At 39.0% G+C, this 16362-nt stretch overlaps 1 protein-coding gene across 3 annotated transcripts in view; it reads right to left on the bottom strand.

The window, feature by feature from the left end:
• prkdc (protein kinase, DNA-activated, catalytic subunit) overlaps nt 1-16362 on the bottom strand; it is a 125861-nt gene that overhangs the window by 81085 nt on the left and 28414 nt on the right. For all 3 annotated transcript variants that reach the window (XM_036520687.1, XM_036520689.1, XM_036520688.1), the window contains exons 19-32: nt 12976-13062; nt 12758-12877; nt 11565-11724; nt 10277-10383; nt 8258-8348; nt 6158-6321; nt 5881-6033; nt 5590-5697; nt 4085-4311; nt 3778-3872; nt 3369-3468; nt 3127-3260; nt 2778-3032; nt 545-768 (exon numbers count right to left, since the gene is read on the bottom strand). In XM_036520687.1, coding sequence (XP_036376580.1) covers nt 545-768; nt 2778-3032; nt 3127-3260; nt 3369-3468; nt 3778-3872; nt 4085-4311; nt 5590-5697; nt 5881-6033; nt 6158-6321; nt 8258-8348; nt 10277-10383; nt 11565-11724; nt 12758-12877; nt 12976-13062 — 2025 coding nt within the window. The remainder of the gene's footprint in view (nt 1-544; nt 769-2777; nt 3033-3126; nt 3261-3368; nt 3469-3777; nt 3873-4084; nt 4312-5589; nt 5698-5880; nt 6034-6157; nt 6322-8257; nt 8349-10276; nt 10384-11564; nt 11725-12757; nt 12878-12975; nt 13063-16362) is intronic.

Here is a 16362-nt window from a genome sequence, read left to right as displayed (position 1 = left end):
CTGTCAACCTCTGTCTTAGTAAACGGCATACCTGACAGAAATGTACTATACAGAAAACAAGTCTGATCAGTGTTCTATCAAAAAAAAAAAAAAAGGTAAACCAGCACAATCCACATAAACTAGTTTTCCTGGCCATACTGCACATCACGTGCAACTACATAAGGAATACATAAAGTCGACATGTTATGATGGATGCATTAAATATTAATTATAAATTGTATATGACACATGACACACTACTCCACAACATAGCATCAAATCCAACCCTACCAAGTGTTGCATAGCATTGGAACATCTTGTACCATCACTATCATGTAACACATAGAATGAGATGCATTTGATTAGTTCTGTGCCAAGGGACAATTTGTTTAAAAGATTATTAAAATGGCAGCCTTGTACAACCTCTTCAATGGATTCCTTCAGACAATGTAAACAAAAAATATTTGTCTACTTAGAAAAAGCAAATACGTTTGTACTGTTTTGAAATCCTTTTCATGATTTCTATAAGACACAAATAAGCTATAATATATATATCACCATGTACCTTGCAGACATTTTGCTGACACTTATCCAGCACCATTGTGACAAACTCCATCAAGCGTACAATGATGGTTCCTTTGCTATAGTTGTAGTCTTGTCTTTCTTTGGGGCTAAAAATGGAGCCCTTGTGTTCCACAGAGAAACATTTCTCAACTGCTGAAAGATCCTGCATGGCCATTTGATTTATGAAGAAGTGTGTAGCCTGTAAAAACCTCGACTTCTTAACTCCTGTTAGGTGGCAAGAGAAGAGTACAGCATGGTTAGAACAGTCTTGAAATATTGCATTTCATTTAATTGCTTGACTAATTGCGTTATAGTATATGTACATATGCACATTTGTATACACAGTGGCTTCAAAAAGTATTCAGACCCCTTAACTTTTAACATGGTTTGTGTTATAGACATTATGTGTGTGTGTGTGTGTGTGTGTGTGTGTGTATATATATATATATATATATATATATATATATATATACATATATACACACATCAGTTATATCAATGCATATACCACAACCAAAATACCTCAGTGCTTTGAAGCTTTTTACATTAAAGGTTTTGTTCTTGGATGATATAGGGACTCTCTACCCAGCTGAACTTTCTCCCACTCTGCCTCCCTTGTCTGGGTTTGTGACAAAGAGGAGTCGGGTCAGTGTGTGCTCCCCTATCAATCCAAGGATACCTTTTGAAGCAATGTTTTTCCAATCAGGCGCAAGACTCTAGGTGATGCAAGGTCAGTTATAATTAAATATTCTGCACAACTCATCAGTTTCCCACTATTTAGTATGCTATGTTCTTGTGAAGCAGTGTTGCCAGCACCCGCAGCAGCAGCTGAGACGCACTGGACCGTGAGAGGTTGATGAGTGTGTAAGGCGTAAGACTCCAAGTGTGAGACTTAGTGCGTGTAACATCTGAAACTCTGCGAATTCTTGCTGTACTAAAGATCATCAATAAACATCCTTTGCCTCTCCTGCAACTACGGTCCAGACTTAAGTTCTTTGTGTAACAGTTTATTAGTTAACTTGCAAGTGCATCAATTTTACTGAAATCCAACCATATATATATACATATATACATGGAGATTTTATAGACATTTCGATTCATTTCCCATTCTTCCAGATCCTCTCAAGCTCAGTCAGATTGGATGGGGAATGTTTGTGAACTGCCTACGAGGGTTGTGGCACTCTGGAGCAGGTTTTCTTCAAAGACCTCTCTGTATTTGGCTGCATTCATCTTTCCCTCAATTCTGAACACTCTCTCTGCCGCTGAAAAGCACCCCATAGCATGATGCTGCCACCACCATACTTCATTGTAGGACTGGTATTAGCCAGGTGGTTTTCGCCAGATGTAGCGCTTGGAGTTCAGCCCAAAGAACTCAGTTGTTTTTTTCTCATCAGACCAAAGAGTCTTTGATCCTTATGCCCTCAGAGTCCTTTAAGTGCTGTTTGGTAAACTCCAGGTGAGCTGTCATATGCCTTTTAGTTAGGAGCGGCTTTTGTCTAGCCACTCCATAAAGGCTCGATTGACAGAGGTGATTGTCCTTATGGCAGGTTTCTCCATCTCTGCAGAGGACTTCTGAAGCTCTGTTAGAGAGGCCATTGGGGTTCTTGGTCACCTCCCTGACCAAGGCCCTTTTTACTCAGTTATGAGTGTGGCCAGACAGCCAGCTCTAGAAAGAGTCCTGGTGGTTCCAAACTTCTTCCATTTCACTATGATGGACCCCACTGTGCTCCTGGGAACATTCACAGCTTTAGAAATGGTGTTATACCCTTTCCCAGATCTATGCCTCGACACAATTTGATTGCAGAGATCTAGGGAGAGCTCCTTGGACTTCATGGCTTTGTGTTAGGTCTGACATGCACTGTGAATTGTGAGACCACATATACACAGGTGTGTGCCTTTCTAAATCATGTCCAAGAAAATCAATTTGCCACAGGTGGACTCCAGTCAAGTTCTAGAGACATATCAAGGATAATCAAAGAAAACAGGATGTACTTGAGCACATTTTGGAATGCCATAGCAAAGGGTCTGCATACTTGCATAAATGACATTTGCAAAAATTTGAATGACAGCCAAAAGAATACATTTAATCAATTTTAGAACAAGTCTGTAACACAACAAACTCTGCCAAAAGGGTCTGAATACTTCCCAAAGCACCACTGCGTATACACACACACACACACACACACACACACACACACACACACACACACACACAGTAAAGCGCACAGACTTACCGAGGATCTCACAGGGCTTGATTAGGTGAAGCCCAATGAAAGTGTTGTAGCAGTCCAGTGCAGCAAGAAACAAGTCAAACCACTGGAGTGTGGCTTTGAGGCTGAAAGGACCTTCATATTCCAAAAGGGTGGCCTGGGAGAGGATCCCTGAAACACTCTGGTTTTCATGGCCCCCACCTTCGAATCTATGGATCAGGAAGTCCACACCCTTTTGCTTCAACAGATCCTCAAGCCAGGCTGCTGGGTTTTTTTTACCTAGCAAGGAGGGATGATTTTCTGCTTAATCCATTTAATTGTCAGCAATGGCCAATAAATATACTATCCTAAGATCTACAGTTGCAGACATTACCTGGTAGTAAGGGCACAAATTCGTAAAAGAGTTCCATGCACTTGTGTCTGCATTCGGTTTGAGGACGCCCACATTGCAGCAAGATCCACATGACAACATCTGACAAAGATACGCTTTGGTCTGGAGGGAAACCCCTTGGAAATATTAGAACACGTTGAAATTAGAATCACAAAATCCCTTATATCACTATTTAGCACTTAACTATTTTAACACTTTTAAAAACATCAACGCATTTCTCAAACCTAGGAATTCGTCTCTTGGAGGTCTGGTTGAGAGAGGCAGAATTATATTTGATGATTCTCTTCAAGTGGTCAATGGCATCAGCACACTGTTGCAATGTTCCTGAGAATAATATAAAAAAAAAACATGTAACTCCTTTTAAGGCCAAATGTACATTTACATTTACATTTATTCATTTAGCAGACGCTTTTATCCAAAGCGACTTACATAGGTTACAGTTCTTTACAACGTTATCCATTTATACAGCTGGATATTTACTGAGGCAATTGTGCGCTAAGTACCTTGCCCAAGGGTACAGCAGCAGTGTCCCAGCGGGGATCGAATTGGCAACCTTTCGGTTACGAGTCCTGCTCCTTAACCACTATGCTACACTGCCGCCCAGAGGGAAAAATATACAGGTACATGCATTACCTAAAGACCTCTCATCAGAATGTGCCAAGGACAAGCTTTCCACAAATATGACCAGAGCTTCAAAGACAAACTGTTCCACCAGGGTTTTCTCCTCCCTGCAGAGAGTCAACATTGCAACTTCAATGATTATCACAACAACAATAAGTTACCTAATTAAAATCTAGACATTTAAGTTGATGAATTTTAGATTGATACATTTAAGTATAATTATGTGAGTAACTAAATCCACTTTATACCAAATTTTTAAAAAAACCACTGGTAAAATAAATAGATGAATGAATAAAAACACTCATTAAAAAGACCTCACCTGAACAGCTTATAGATGTTGTTGAAGGCCAAAGCAGCTCCCAGTCTCTTGAAGGCACTGGGATGTAGAGCAAGGCTGTAGATGCGCTTGAACAGAGATTTGATGTTCACAGGACTCCGCTCTTGCTGCTTGGGTGTGGTCTGCTTAATGGACCACTTTAGAAACTCCTGAATGCACTGACCACAGAAGTCCCTGAGAGTGCTGTCCACTGGGTCTACCACCCCATCCTATTAAAAGAGCAAGCACATACCATAACTATAAACAGTCAAATTTAGCGTATGAGTGGAAAACTCATCTGCATTTACAAAGATGCTGTGGTTAATCTTTTATTCTTGTTGAAGTGAATGACTGACACATTTGGTGTCTGTTGTCTAGGGTTTGATTTTTGTTTACTATAATTACAGTTTCATCTATCTGGCTACCTTGACTGACAACTAGCTAGCTATCTAGCTATGTTTTTGCCTCGTAGGCTGCAATGGAGAACACTGTTGTTAATTTTACCTTTGAATCCATTAGTTACTGAGGAAAAACGGTGCATTAAATCAGAGCATAGACCAAAACCTTCTACAGATTGGGTTCAAAAGGTGTTTAGTAGGTACCAGTCTTTTCCCTCCTTCTGGTATAAGAAAGTAGGGTAGCTTACTGGTAGTATGACTCCAAATAAACTGTACATGTACATGTGGCTGTCTGACATGGTCAAGAGGACTTGACGATCTCTGTAATTTAAAGCTTGCAAAAGGCGTGAAAATTCCAAAGAGCATGTCAGTGCAAGTGATTGATTCAGTCTACTGGGCAGAATACGAATTGAGCATATGGCAGACAAATTCACTTGTCTTCAAATGGAAAGGCATAACAAAAAATATGGCAGTTACGAAACATTTGATCAATGTATCCTCCTTGCTGGGGTGACAGGAATTAGCTTTTAGAAGGCATAATGAGGGAAAAGATACTGGCAACTACACTGAGATAGTTAAAATAACTGCCTAGTGTGATGCAGTTCTAGCTGGGCATTTTTAATCTTCAACTTTGTTCTCTGGTATGTCAGAATGATTTAATTCCCTCCGTGTTAGCTACTGAAGTTGACAAATCTCCTTTTTGCATGTCAGACAGGGAAATTACTGACATTGTTTGTCCTATAAGATATTTCATATTGAATCCTGGGTTGAATCCTGTGTTACTGTCATCCTTCTTCAGTGGAAGGCAGTTTTATCTTGCCACTGTCACCCTGGTCTTGCCTGTGTCTACATCCTTAGTTTCTTCCTATGTGTTAAGCATTTCACAACAAAGTAGAAAATGTTTCCGCAAATGAATTACATTTGATTCGAACTGTAAGCAATGGGCTTGTAACACTGCTTTTGAAATCACCAAGACTACCCGTTTCAAAGTGATTTGACAAAAAAATTTCTTCCAGGCGTACCCTCAGCTGATAGTCCACCATGTTTATATGTTATGTTTGGTGAGAAGTAGGTGTTTCAGTAGACACAACAAAATAATTAATGATTTACCAGAATGGCCTCTAAAATCAGCACTGTGTCCTGACTTTCAAACGTTTTGTTGTTGGTGAACCAGTGAATGATCTGCATCACAAGGGGCTTAAACAGCTGTCTTGTTACCTGAAATAAAAAAAGAAGTCTTGAACTTGGCCTAGACTGTGGTCACACAAAGTCACATCTATGGTTTCAATTTTCATCTTAAATTTTAGGAGATTGGACAATGGAAAAGTATATTCTGAATCTGTGCAAAATACTGTTGTAACAAAGAGGTTACGTAAGAAGCAAGGTGCCGTCTTTTCTCACCTGGTCAACATCGCATGCTAGGCGGAGCAGCACTGGGAAAATTCGCTTGTGAAGGTTATGCATGGGAGGGGTGGCGTTTTTCCCACCTGGGATCTGGGAAGCCTTACCCAGCATGTACACCACTGTGCTGTGGAGAAGCTCACAAGCTGCCACCTACATAAGCCAGGACCATATTGTATATTAATACAGATCAGTGAAATACTGTTCAAAAAACTCAAACAATGGAAAAAGGTCTGAAATGATAAACATATAGCTTGCTATATTCTGGTTTGCCTACTTTGGTTTGCCTATTGCTTGTGGACAGGGCTAGCTCTGTGATGCGGGGCAGATAGGTGTCCAGGTAGATGATCGGCTTCATGTCTGCAAAGGGCACTGCAAAACCTAGTCTCCTTTCAGAGTCCCAAGCAACAAATCTCTTCATCATTACTTCAGACGATGTGGCTAGGTTAGTGAGAGAGAACATGAAAACAGGCAATGCCTTATGGTTACAAGGTCTCGTGTCAGGGAAACTTCAAGCATACATTTCACAACCCTGTCTGCACCTGAAATGGTAGCTATCCAAAATGGTAATGGTAATTAAAAAGGAAAAAGGGAAGAAAAATCATAAGGTTTTTCATAACTGGGAGGTAATCATACCTCCCAGTTTACACTGTCGCATCAGTTATCAAGCAGGTGTGTGACAATATTGTGCAATATCAAATTTTGCAAAATCAAAAAATTATAGAATGTTTTGTGTAGAAAATCAAGTAAAATTACCACATGACTTAGATTAAAACTAGCAAGAATGTTTTGTTGTTTCCAAAAATATGACGTCATTGGATGTTTTACGCGCTTTATTCTGTCCATTTCTCCTCAGTAGCACTACGACAAAAAGTGCTATAAAAACTGTTAGTTCCTATTGATCAGTTTGCATTCAAGTCATTACAATAATCATCAATATACCACGGGTAAATGGGGTTTTGATACATTGTTTTAATATCATCACACATTTAAATATAAATGTTGTAACTGGTCCATTCCACATCACTAAGAGCTAAGTTACCAAAGATGGAAATGTTTATCATCTCTTGGCAACTGAACTGTTCTGTGTAACATTAATATGATATGAACAAACGTGTCTCAAAAGCCAGCCTATTAGCTAGCTGGTTAACTGGCTAGTGAAAGCAGCAGCACTGTCTAGATAATGTTATATATATATTATAAGAATAATATTGTATATAATAATCTGTTATGGAATTGTTTTAAAAATGAAATTTTCATTTTAATTTTAAACAAAAGAATAGGCAAACAATTCTTCTTTAGCAGACATCCTTAGTTTCTTCCTATGTGTTAAGCATTTCACAACAAAGTAGAAAATGTTTCTGCAAATGAATTACATTTGAATTGAATTATAAGCAATGGGCTTGTAACACTGCTTTTGAAATCTCCAAGACTACCCGTTTCAAAGTGATTTGACCAGCCTCAAATTATCTTGTCATAATGACTGTGAACTGCAATGGATAAGAGCCTCAGTAAAATGTGATAAAAATGGTAAAGTATTGAAGGAAACATGTCAAACTTAAAATACAGTATTTCTTTACACTAATAAACATAATGCACCAGCATTGTTGTACTGTTCAAGACCAGGCTTGACACAGTACTATATACACTCCAGAATGAATACATTATTTGGCCTGAATGTCCTTTTCTCAACACTACATTTTGTATGTTTCAATGTAGTAATTTTTTTGTTTACATGGTATGTTTAGTGAAATGTAGGTGTTTCAGTAGACACAACAAAATAATTAATGATTTACCAGAATTAATGATTTACCAGAGTGTCTTGACTTTCAAATGTTTTGTTGACAGTGATGTCTTGTCCTGATTGTGTGTTGAGAGTAAGCATCTTAGCTGTCCAGCATAACAGGAAGGGAATATTTGTCGTTTAGACTCAACAGGGAGCTGGCATATGTTATTTTCCATTTCGGTTTGCATCATACCTTTACATTTTATTTCAAAATAAAATTCCTGGCGAATTCACCAAGTGAACCGCATGTGCTGCTGCACTGTGTTTAAATAATTGCACACCTCACCATTGTGTGGTGGCAAATCTATTGGGTCACAATAAATCACCCAGTTCCAGGACAAAAGAAGACCCACAGCGACTTGAACCAGAAAACAAGAACCACAATCTCTCAGCCATCCAGGTGAGGTTGCATCCCTCCTTCCTGGACTACAGTGCAGTGAAACCATTCTAAGTGGAATGAAGCCAGTGCCAAAATATAGTAACCAAAATGCCGTGTAATGAATGTGGGTGAGGCATACAAAAATAATTTTCCTTCAGGAAGTAGTATCACTTAATTTTCATTATTATAGCAACAAATTCCAGTTGTCTCACCTGTCACTAGGTTCCTGTTCAGTTGACCCCCCAGGTGCCCCAACAGTTGCACCACCCTACAACGAACCAGCGCACTGGGACTTTCCTCCCCCTGTTAAAGAAAACCACAACCTTTGAGTCTCAAACCTGTGGTTTAGATGTCAATATTTATTCACAGCTGTAATGAGAATAATTACAGCATTATTTGTTGTAAACCTTCATACATTTCGCATTGTTTTCTACAGGTAATGTTACTTATGGACAAAACAGCCTTAAAGAAAACAAGATGTGTATTAAATAAAGAAAAATATAACCTAGGTTAGGTGTCTGGTAATCTGGTATGAAAACAACTAATCAACCCACCCAAGATGAACTGCATGTGTATGTTATTGTTGAGGGGACTGGCTCAAAAATCATAGACAGATTCAAATTACAGAAGCAATATTATTAAGTGTATGTCAGATGCAAAGGCAACACGCTACATAAACATTTAGCCTGTTTAGCCTACGTGAAATGTTGAGGTAGCCTATAAAAATAAACCACTGTTAATAGTGAGCCTTTTGCAGCTACATAGTTGTGGTAAGACAGAAAAAAACATAATATGGCAACAAAGCTAAGATTTCTCTTATGGTCAGCTTACTTTGTGGCCTGGCATTTTTGTGTGCATGCCTAATAGTGACCAATAAAATGAACTGTTGAAGCCTGGACTGCTGATGCCATCCACTCGTAGCAGAAAATAATACAGACCTATGCACTGCCTACATGTGCAATCTCAAAAGTCACTCATATTGCTGCTTCTTCAAATTTCATTTGGAATGAGCTCTCAAAAGGTGAATAAATCATTCAAGAGAGTACCCCTAACTGACTGATATGAATTTATATCCCTCAATTTTTATATCTAATAATGTGCATTAATGCATGGATATGTTAAGGGCCCAAGCGAAAACTGGCAGTGTGAGCATCACTGTTACCATTCCTGTTATCTTTCTAAAAGCAACTAATCAAAATAAAAGTAACTGCTTTGATAATATGCCTTCTACTGCACAGCAAATGTCAACAGTAGGCTAAAATTTCTTAAGACTGACATAGTATATTCAAATGACCAGTCTCGACACTTACAATAAACATTTAAAATCTATTTCTCAGTAAATAAAATGACAACATTGAAATGAAAAAAAAAAAAACATTTTAAATGTTTTATAAACTAAAATTAGTAAAACATTCATAAGGGGGTTGTGTATAGCTTCCAATTCTCATACATCGTTCTCATCTCACTAACCTCTGCAGAAGTGCAGAAGCAAGACTAATGCATTCATTCAACACTGAATTTGCTATCAACTGCTATTTTTCCACACAATGCACCACAGTGAAGTGGGCACTAACTAGAGACAACACTCCACTGACATCTCAGCAATTGACTGTCACATGACAAACTGCACAGTGCCTGAGACCAATCAGACAAGGACACTGGCCAATCTGCCCACTCTTCCTTGGCAGAAAAATTCAATTTGTTTGCTGTGGCCTCTCCTGTCACAGGGGGATTAGCTCAAATGGCAGAGCACTTGCTTAGCATGTGAGAGGTAGCGGGATCGATGCCCACATTCTCCAGTCCTTTGTGAGGCGGCATAGTAGTTAAGGAGCAGGACTCGTAACCAAAAGGCTGCTGGTTCGATTCCTCACTGGGGCACTGCTGCTGTACCCTTTGGCAAGGTACTTAACCAAAAACTGCCTCAGTAAATATCCAGCCGTATAAATGGGTAACATTGTTTAAAAAAAAAAAAAACTGTAACCGACGTAAGTCGCTCTAGATAACAGCGTCTGCTAAATGCCAATAATAAAATGTAATGTCACAAATTCAATCAAGGCTGTTTCAATTCCCAGTTAGGCTATTTCTGTGGTAGCCTTGGGCCAGGTATGTTAATTTCCTCCATAAATATCCAGCTGTATCTATAGCTAATGTCTAAACATGGTAAGATATGCAAGTTGCTCTGGATAACAGCTTCTGCTAACTAAAAAGATAAATATGGAAAATGTACTTACCACTGCCAGGTACTTGGACCTCTTCAGTAACCTCATCAGGATTTTGCTGTATCCCTTCTCTTCTCCAGAGGAGAGAGACTTCACATCCAAGCTGTTTTTATCCTCATCTGAAATTAATAAACTATTTTAAGCCTACTCTTATCAGTATGACTATTAAACACAAAAGCAAGTAGTCTAAAATAGGGACTGTAGTCTAATCGCCAGTGTTACTACATATGTAGGAACAGAACCACTTAGGAGGGAAAAAAAACCCCTAAAATTCACACTATAAACTGGAGGGCAAACAGAAGCTCCAACGTGTCCCAGATTCCTTCCATGTCAAATGACCTAAAGTGAAGAGGTTTTCAAATAGATCGTCTCAGAACTTGCTGCCATTGTGTCAGATGGTATAAAGTGTTGAAAGAGATATCCCTCTACGGTTTCTTTTCTGGCAAACAGTTGCTTGCCATCTTTGTTTCATTTGATTCCCAAAATCAACTCTGTCAAAATGCTGATTCACATTTGGACTTTCCATGGCTTTTTAAATATTTAAATGCCCAAGGAATCTAAATCAACAGCCAAAAGCCATTTTTTACATCTTTAAAACACTAATCTTAACATCATTAAAAATCACATGTACTTTACATCTGACTAGTACAGAGCCACACCAGTCAGATTAAATTTTACAGACACAGCTGATTGTTTGGGTCTAAAATAATGATTGTTTTTTTTTTTCTTTTTTGTCAAAAGAACTACATTTAACAACTTTATTCCCTCTTTCAAATAAACTCCAGGCAGCATAATCTAATACAGAAACCTGGTTACAATATAAATGGATCAGCCAACAGCCATTTTTCCACACAGTCAGAAGTCACATAGTGCACCACAGTGAAGTGGGTACCAACAGGAGGCCATACTCCACTGACCTCATCTGAGCAACTCAAAGGCTCCTGCCGAACTGCAGAGAGCCTGAGAGCAGTGATACAAGGAAACTGTGTCTAACCTGCCTATCTCCAGCAGAGGGACGCCAGTTTGTTCTGATGCTGAGGGTTGTTGTTAGAAATTCAATAAAGGACAGCTAAAGTATACACTTTTATCTATTCAACTGATCAGATAGCATGTTGTTTGTCATGGTACCCAAGTAACAAAATAAGTACTGTGACATGCATATAGTGACCTTGGTCAAAAAAAAAAAAATCAATTCATAGCCCTATGAATTTGTTACTAGGACACTTCAAAGCATTATTTTTTTGGGGGGGTATAAATCCAAGAGAAAAGGTCAGAGTACTTGGAGATTTGATTTTCTCACCAGTTGGAGCGGCTGTTTTGAGGTAGCTGTCCAGGCAGGGCAGGACTTCCCTGTAATATGGCTCCATGCTGTGCCGGGGAATGCAGCAGGACCATTCCTCCAAAGCATCCAGTGCAGCATTGGCCAGAGGGGCATGGCTCAGGCCCAGTTTGAATGCAGTCTAGGGGTTCATATCAAGTTCACAATAAATGGTTCACAAAAAAAAAAAAAAAAAAAAAACAGTTTAACCTGCTCAAGGCTGTGTGTTATCCCAAAATTAAATGTGTGAATATATATATGAACCTCAGGTTTTCTGGAATATGTTTGTGGTGGTGCTACTTAAAGAAAATGCACACTTGCCTTGTATAAATGCATTATATACTTCATACTTGAAATATGATATACTTTGTTACATTACTTGTTTTCCTGTTATTTAATCAGGGGTGTGAATTAATATGGGTGGCAATGCATATAGATATACACTATATGGATAAAAGTATTCGAACACCTGACCATTGCGTTGTAATGACATTGTATTCAAATACATATGCTTTAATATGGAGTTGGTCCTTTTGCAGCTATAACAGCTTCCACTCTTCTTGGAAGGCTTTCCACAAGATTTTGGAGTGTTTCTGTGGGAATTTGTGCCCATTCATTCTATAGAGCATTTATGAGGTCAGGCACTGATGTTGGACGAGAAGGCCTGGCTTGCAATCTCTGTTCCAGTTCATCCCAAAGGTGCTCGATGGGGTTGAGGTCAGGGCTCTGTGCGGGCCAGTCAAGTTCTTCCACACCAAACTCATCAAACCATGTCTTTATAGTTCTTGCTTTGTGCACTGGGGCACAGTCATGCTGGAATAGAAAAGGGCCTTCCCCAAACTGTTGCCATAAAGTTGGAAGCTTAGTATTGTCCAAAATGTCTTGGTATGCTGAAGCATTAAGATTGCCCTTCACTGGAGATAAGGGGCCTAGCCCAAACCCTGAAAAACAGGTGTGGCCAAATACTTTTGTCCATATAGTATATATGTTTGTACTTCAACATTAGTTCAGTCATGAATCAATAATTCTTTAATACCTCAGATAATATCAGTTATTTGATGTAACACAAATGAACAACTGAAGGCCATGCAAACCAAATACTGATCAGTGTACTAGCCCTATTGTGTACATGCAAGGACTGTCCATCTACACACTACCAACTGAGAGGTTCCCACCTTAAGGGCAGGAATGTATGTTGTCATATCCAAAGCAACCATGTCATGATGAAGGGATAGCACAAAGGTTAAGCAGGATGCCAGCAACTCATCTTTGTACCGCTTCAGCCGCATGGACACCTACAGGAATACGAATCCATTCATCATACTTGTAAATTCATTTTTTGAACTAGCAAGTGAAGCAAGTGCGACAAAAAGAGAGTGGCAAAAAGGAGTACCTCTTTTCCAAACTTTGCAAAAAGTGCAAAGCAAGTGGACTTCTCAGTGTCTTGAGGGTTGGACTCAAAGCTTTTGTTGCCAACATTCTGTTTGAAAGAAGAGAAATTGAAAGGCAGTTGAAGGGCAACTATGTTTCATTGAACATAAAAGACTAATGTGATTAGCCACTGTTATAATTTGATCTCCTAAAAATATGAGAAAGCCAACATTTTGTCTTGTTTATCTCCCACATGGCACACAAGTGACTGATTTAAAAGTGTGCTGCCTCTTGCTAGAGATCATCTGCAGAAGCAGGACCAAGGAGGAGACACCTGCTTAGATTTTACCCCAGAATTTTACCTGAGGCAGAGAAAAGTCAAACTAGAAAACCAAATGACAGAGACTTCAAGGATTTCAGAGAAATACTCAAGGTGATATTAATTCAGATGAGTGATTTTAATCCCCATTTAATTGGTTTGTCAACAGTAATTTATGTCAGCCTATTCTACTCCTTCGTTTCAACCCTTTCATCTGAAAATGACATTATTGTAATATGCAAAGATCAAAATGACAATACCTTATTCTATTATTTTTGGGTAAAAAGGGGCCTTAGCCATGGGTTAACCCATTGATGGCCCTGACCCTCTCCTTTTGCTTTCATTTTTTGTTTTTTATTTTAAAACAAGGACTGCTACATGAAGAATATGGACAGTGAGGCACCACAAACCCCCCCCTCTTACCTTCCTGGAAACTTTACAGTGAAGTTAACCATCTTTGTACTCTCCGATTATTCTACTATTAGTGACCCCCCCCCCCCACCCCACCCCATTTAAGTTAGCTTTCTCCCTAAATTTCCAGAGGTATCCGATAAGCCTCTACATGCTCTACTTGAAACTATGCATATTTTGTATTATTATCGTTTGTATTACAGTCTTATACATTAGTCTTGTACTTTTTCGTTATTTTGTTTTACATTTTGAGGTCACAGATTTGATTGTTACATGTGCAAAATGCTTTATGAACAGCAACAATGTAGTATTGCGAATTTAGAGCAATATAACTTAATGTAAATGGGCAAGAAGCCTTATCAAGAGGAGGATAGCTGATATTAAGCAGGAGACAAGGAATACTATATTTTGACAAGAAATTCATTTACCCTGCCTTGAACACAGAAAACTAAAGAAAATGGGGCTCAGAAATACTTTTTTCTCTTCCTATAAAAGAAAGACAGACAAAGGGTATTGCAATTCTGATTCCAAATTCTGTTCATTTTGATCTCATATCCGAAATCAAAGACGAAGGAAGGTAGATTTTTCACAAGAGCCGCTGGGAAAAAACGGTCAGCTGGAACTAACTGATATATGGCGTATATGGAGGAAAACGTGTTTTCCCTTCCACTCTGCTTGCTGTACTGTATATTTTTTTCTGTAAAGAAAAAATAGGCACTGACTGCAGAACAGGGCAGAGGGCCCTCTCAGATTACTCTGGACTATATCTGACACTGCACCTAGACAGGACACCCAGAAACGCTCTGTGTTAAAAGAAGTGTGTTAAATGATACAATATTCAAAGTGTGAATGGCAGCTGAGTTGAATAAATATTTTTCAAGATGATGCAGCATGCCTTAGAGCAGCGTTTCCCAACCCTGCTCCTGAAGGCACACCGTCCTGCATATCTTCTATCTATCCCTGCTCTACCTACCTGACTGAACTCATCAGTGGCACTTTTGATTAGCTGAGCACACCTGATTTAGTCAAGCAGGAAGGATACATAGAAGATATGCAGGACAGTGTGCCTCCAGGAGCAGGGTTGGGAAACACGGCCTTAGAGGAATCATCACAGCAAAAAACGGCCCTGGTGGAAAAAGATTACAGCAAGCACTTGGGGATCTAGAGCAATGGCACACTGCCTGTAAAGACCTTGTTTTACAACAACAGATGAAGCCAATCAAGCAAGAAATGGATAAAATCTATCGTGAAGTGGCTGAAAAGAACCTCGGATTTATGAAACAAATGTATTATGAGGCAGCTCAAAAGCAGCTAAACTGCTATGCTGGAGACTTCTGAAACAGCAAACAGAGAATGCAAAGATAAGAAACCCCTACTCTAGAAAGATAACGTAAAATAGGAATCACTCCAAATCTATTATAAAGCGCTATATATCCAACCAGATAAGGCTGAAGCCCATACAATGGCAATTTATGACCACCCTTATCTTAGTAAAGAACATTATGATAAGCTTACTTAGATATCTAGTGAGGAAACTGACACAGAAATTTAAATTCTAAAGGTAATACATCACCAGGAACTAAGAGCTTCCCTCTGGATTTGTACACAGACATGAGAGAGCGGCTTCTCTCCTGGAGGGAAGCTTTTATGTCAATAATACCAAATGAAGGTAAAGACAGGATGAAGTGTAGTGGATAAAGGCTTGCCAGGGTTTTAAACACATAATGCAAATTGTATGCATCCATACTGACAAAAAGGATCGAGGTAGTGATCCCTGCATTGACAGGTGCGGACCAGACTGGTTTTACCCAGAACAGATAGACTCAAGGCAACATAAGTAGAAACCTTCACGTAACTGGGAATACCTATAGCAGTTTATGAACAGATTTGGTTTCAGTAAAGAATTAATACAAAGTATCAGAACATTTTATACTTCTCCATATTGCTAGGATAAAAGTACCTCAAAGGGTAATCCAAAATCTTTAATTCATTTATAGAACCACTGGTTCAGGCAATTAAACAGGAGACATATTCCATACCCCGTATTGCTTCTAGAATCTAAGATCTGCACATAAGCATCTGTCTTGGTAACACTTAAGAACCCAGGGTCCAGCATACCTTTTCTAATGGATCTGCTGAAAATATGGAACATCTTCTTAATATTCATAAGATTCAGGCTTTCAGTTTCGAATTCAGTTACACCCCAAGGTAAAAACAAATAAACAGGTATAACTTCAAGTGGCATTCCACTCACATGAAGTATGCTGGAGTTACCCAGAAGACATACAGTATAATGATTTTGATAGATGGTGTGCCCTCCCCTTTCACTTTGGAAGTAGAATCCAGACCAAGATGAATGTGTTACCATCAATTCCTATAGAAATTACTCTTTAAAAATGTAAACGAATATCCAGATTCATCAGCAAAAGTGAAAAACCTACAATAAGATGCTACACTACAGCTGGCAAAGGGTAGGGGAGGAATGGCTTTGTTTGAGGGATTACCATTTAGCTACACAACAGAGTCCCTTGGTCTACTGGTGTAACCTTGATTATGAGGTGAAGAGGAAGGACACTGAATTCTCATTCACAGACAAAACACCTCAATCAAAACTGTTATCCTGATAGGGCAAAAATAACTACAATGGAAACCAACTGAAGGTATGTTCTGTAGTGATGA

The sequence above is a fragment of the Megalops cyprinoides genome, chromosome 2 (assembly GCF_013368585.1).
Source record: "Megalops cyprinoides isolate fMegCyp1 chromosome 2, fMegCyp1.pri, whole genome shotgun sequence".
Classification (NCBI taxonomy): Eukaryota; Metazoa; Chordata; class Actinopteri; order Elopiformes; family Megalopidae; genus Megalops; species Megalops cyprinoides.
Note: the sequence above shows the minus strand (reverse complement) of the source record. Positions and strands in the feature narration are given on the sequence as shown.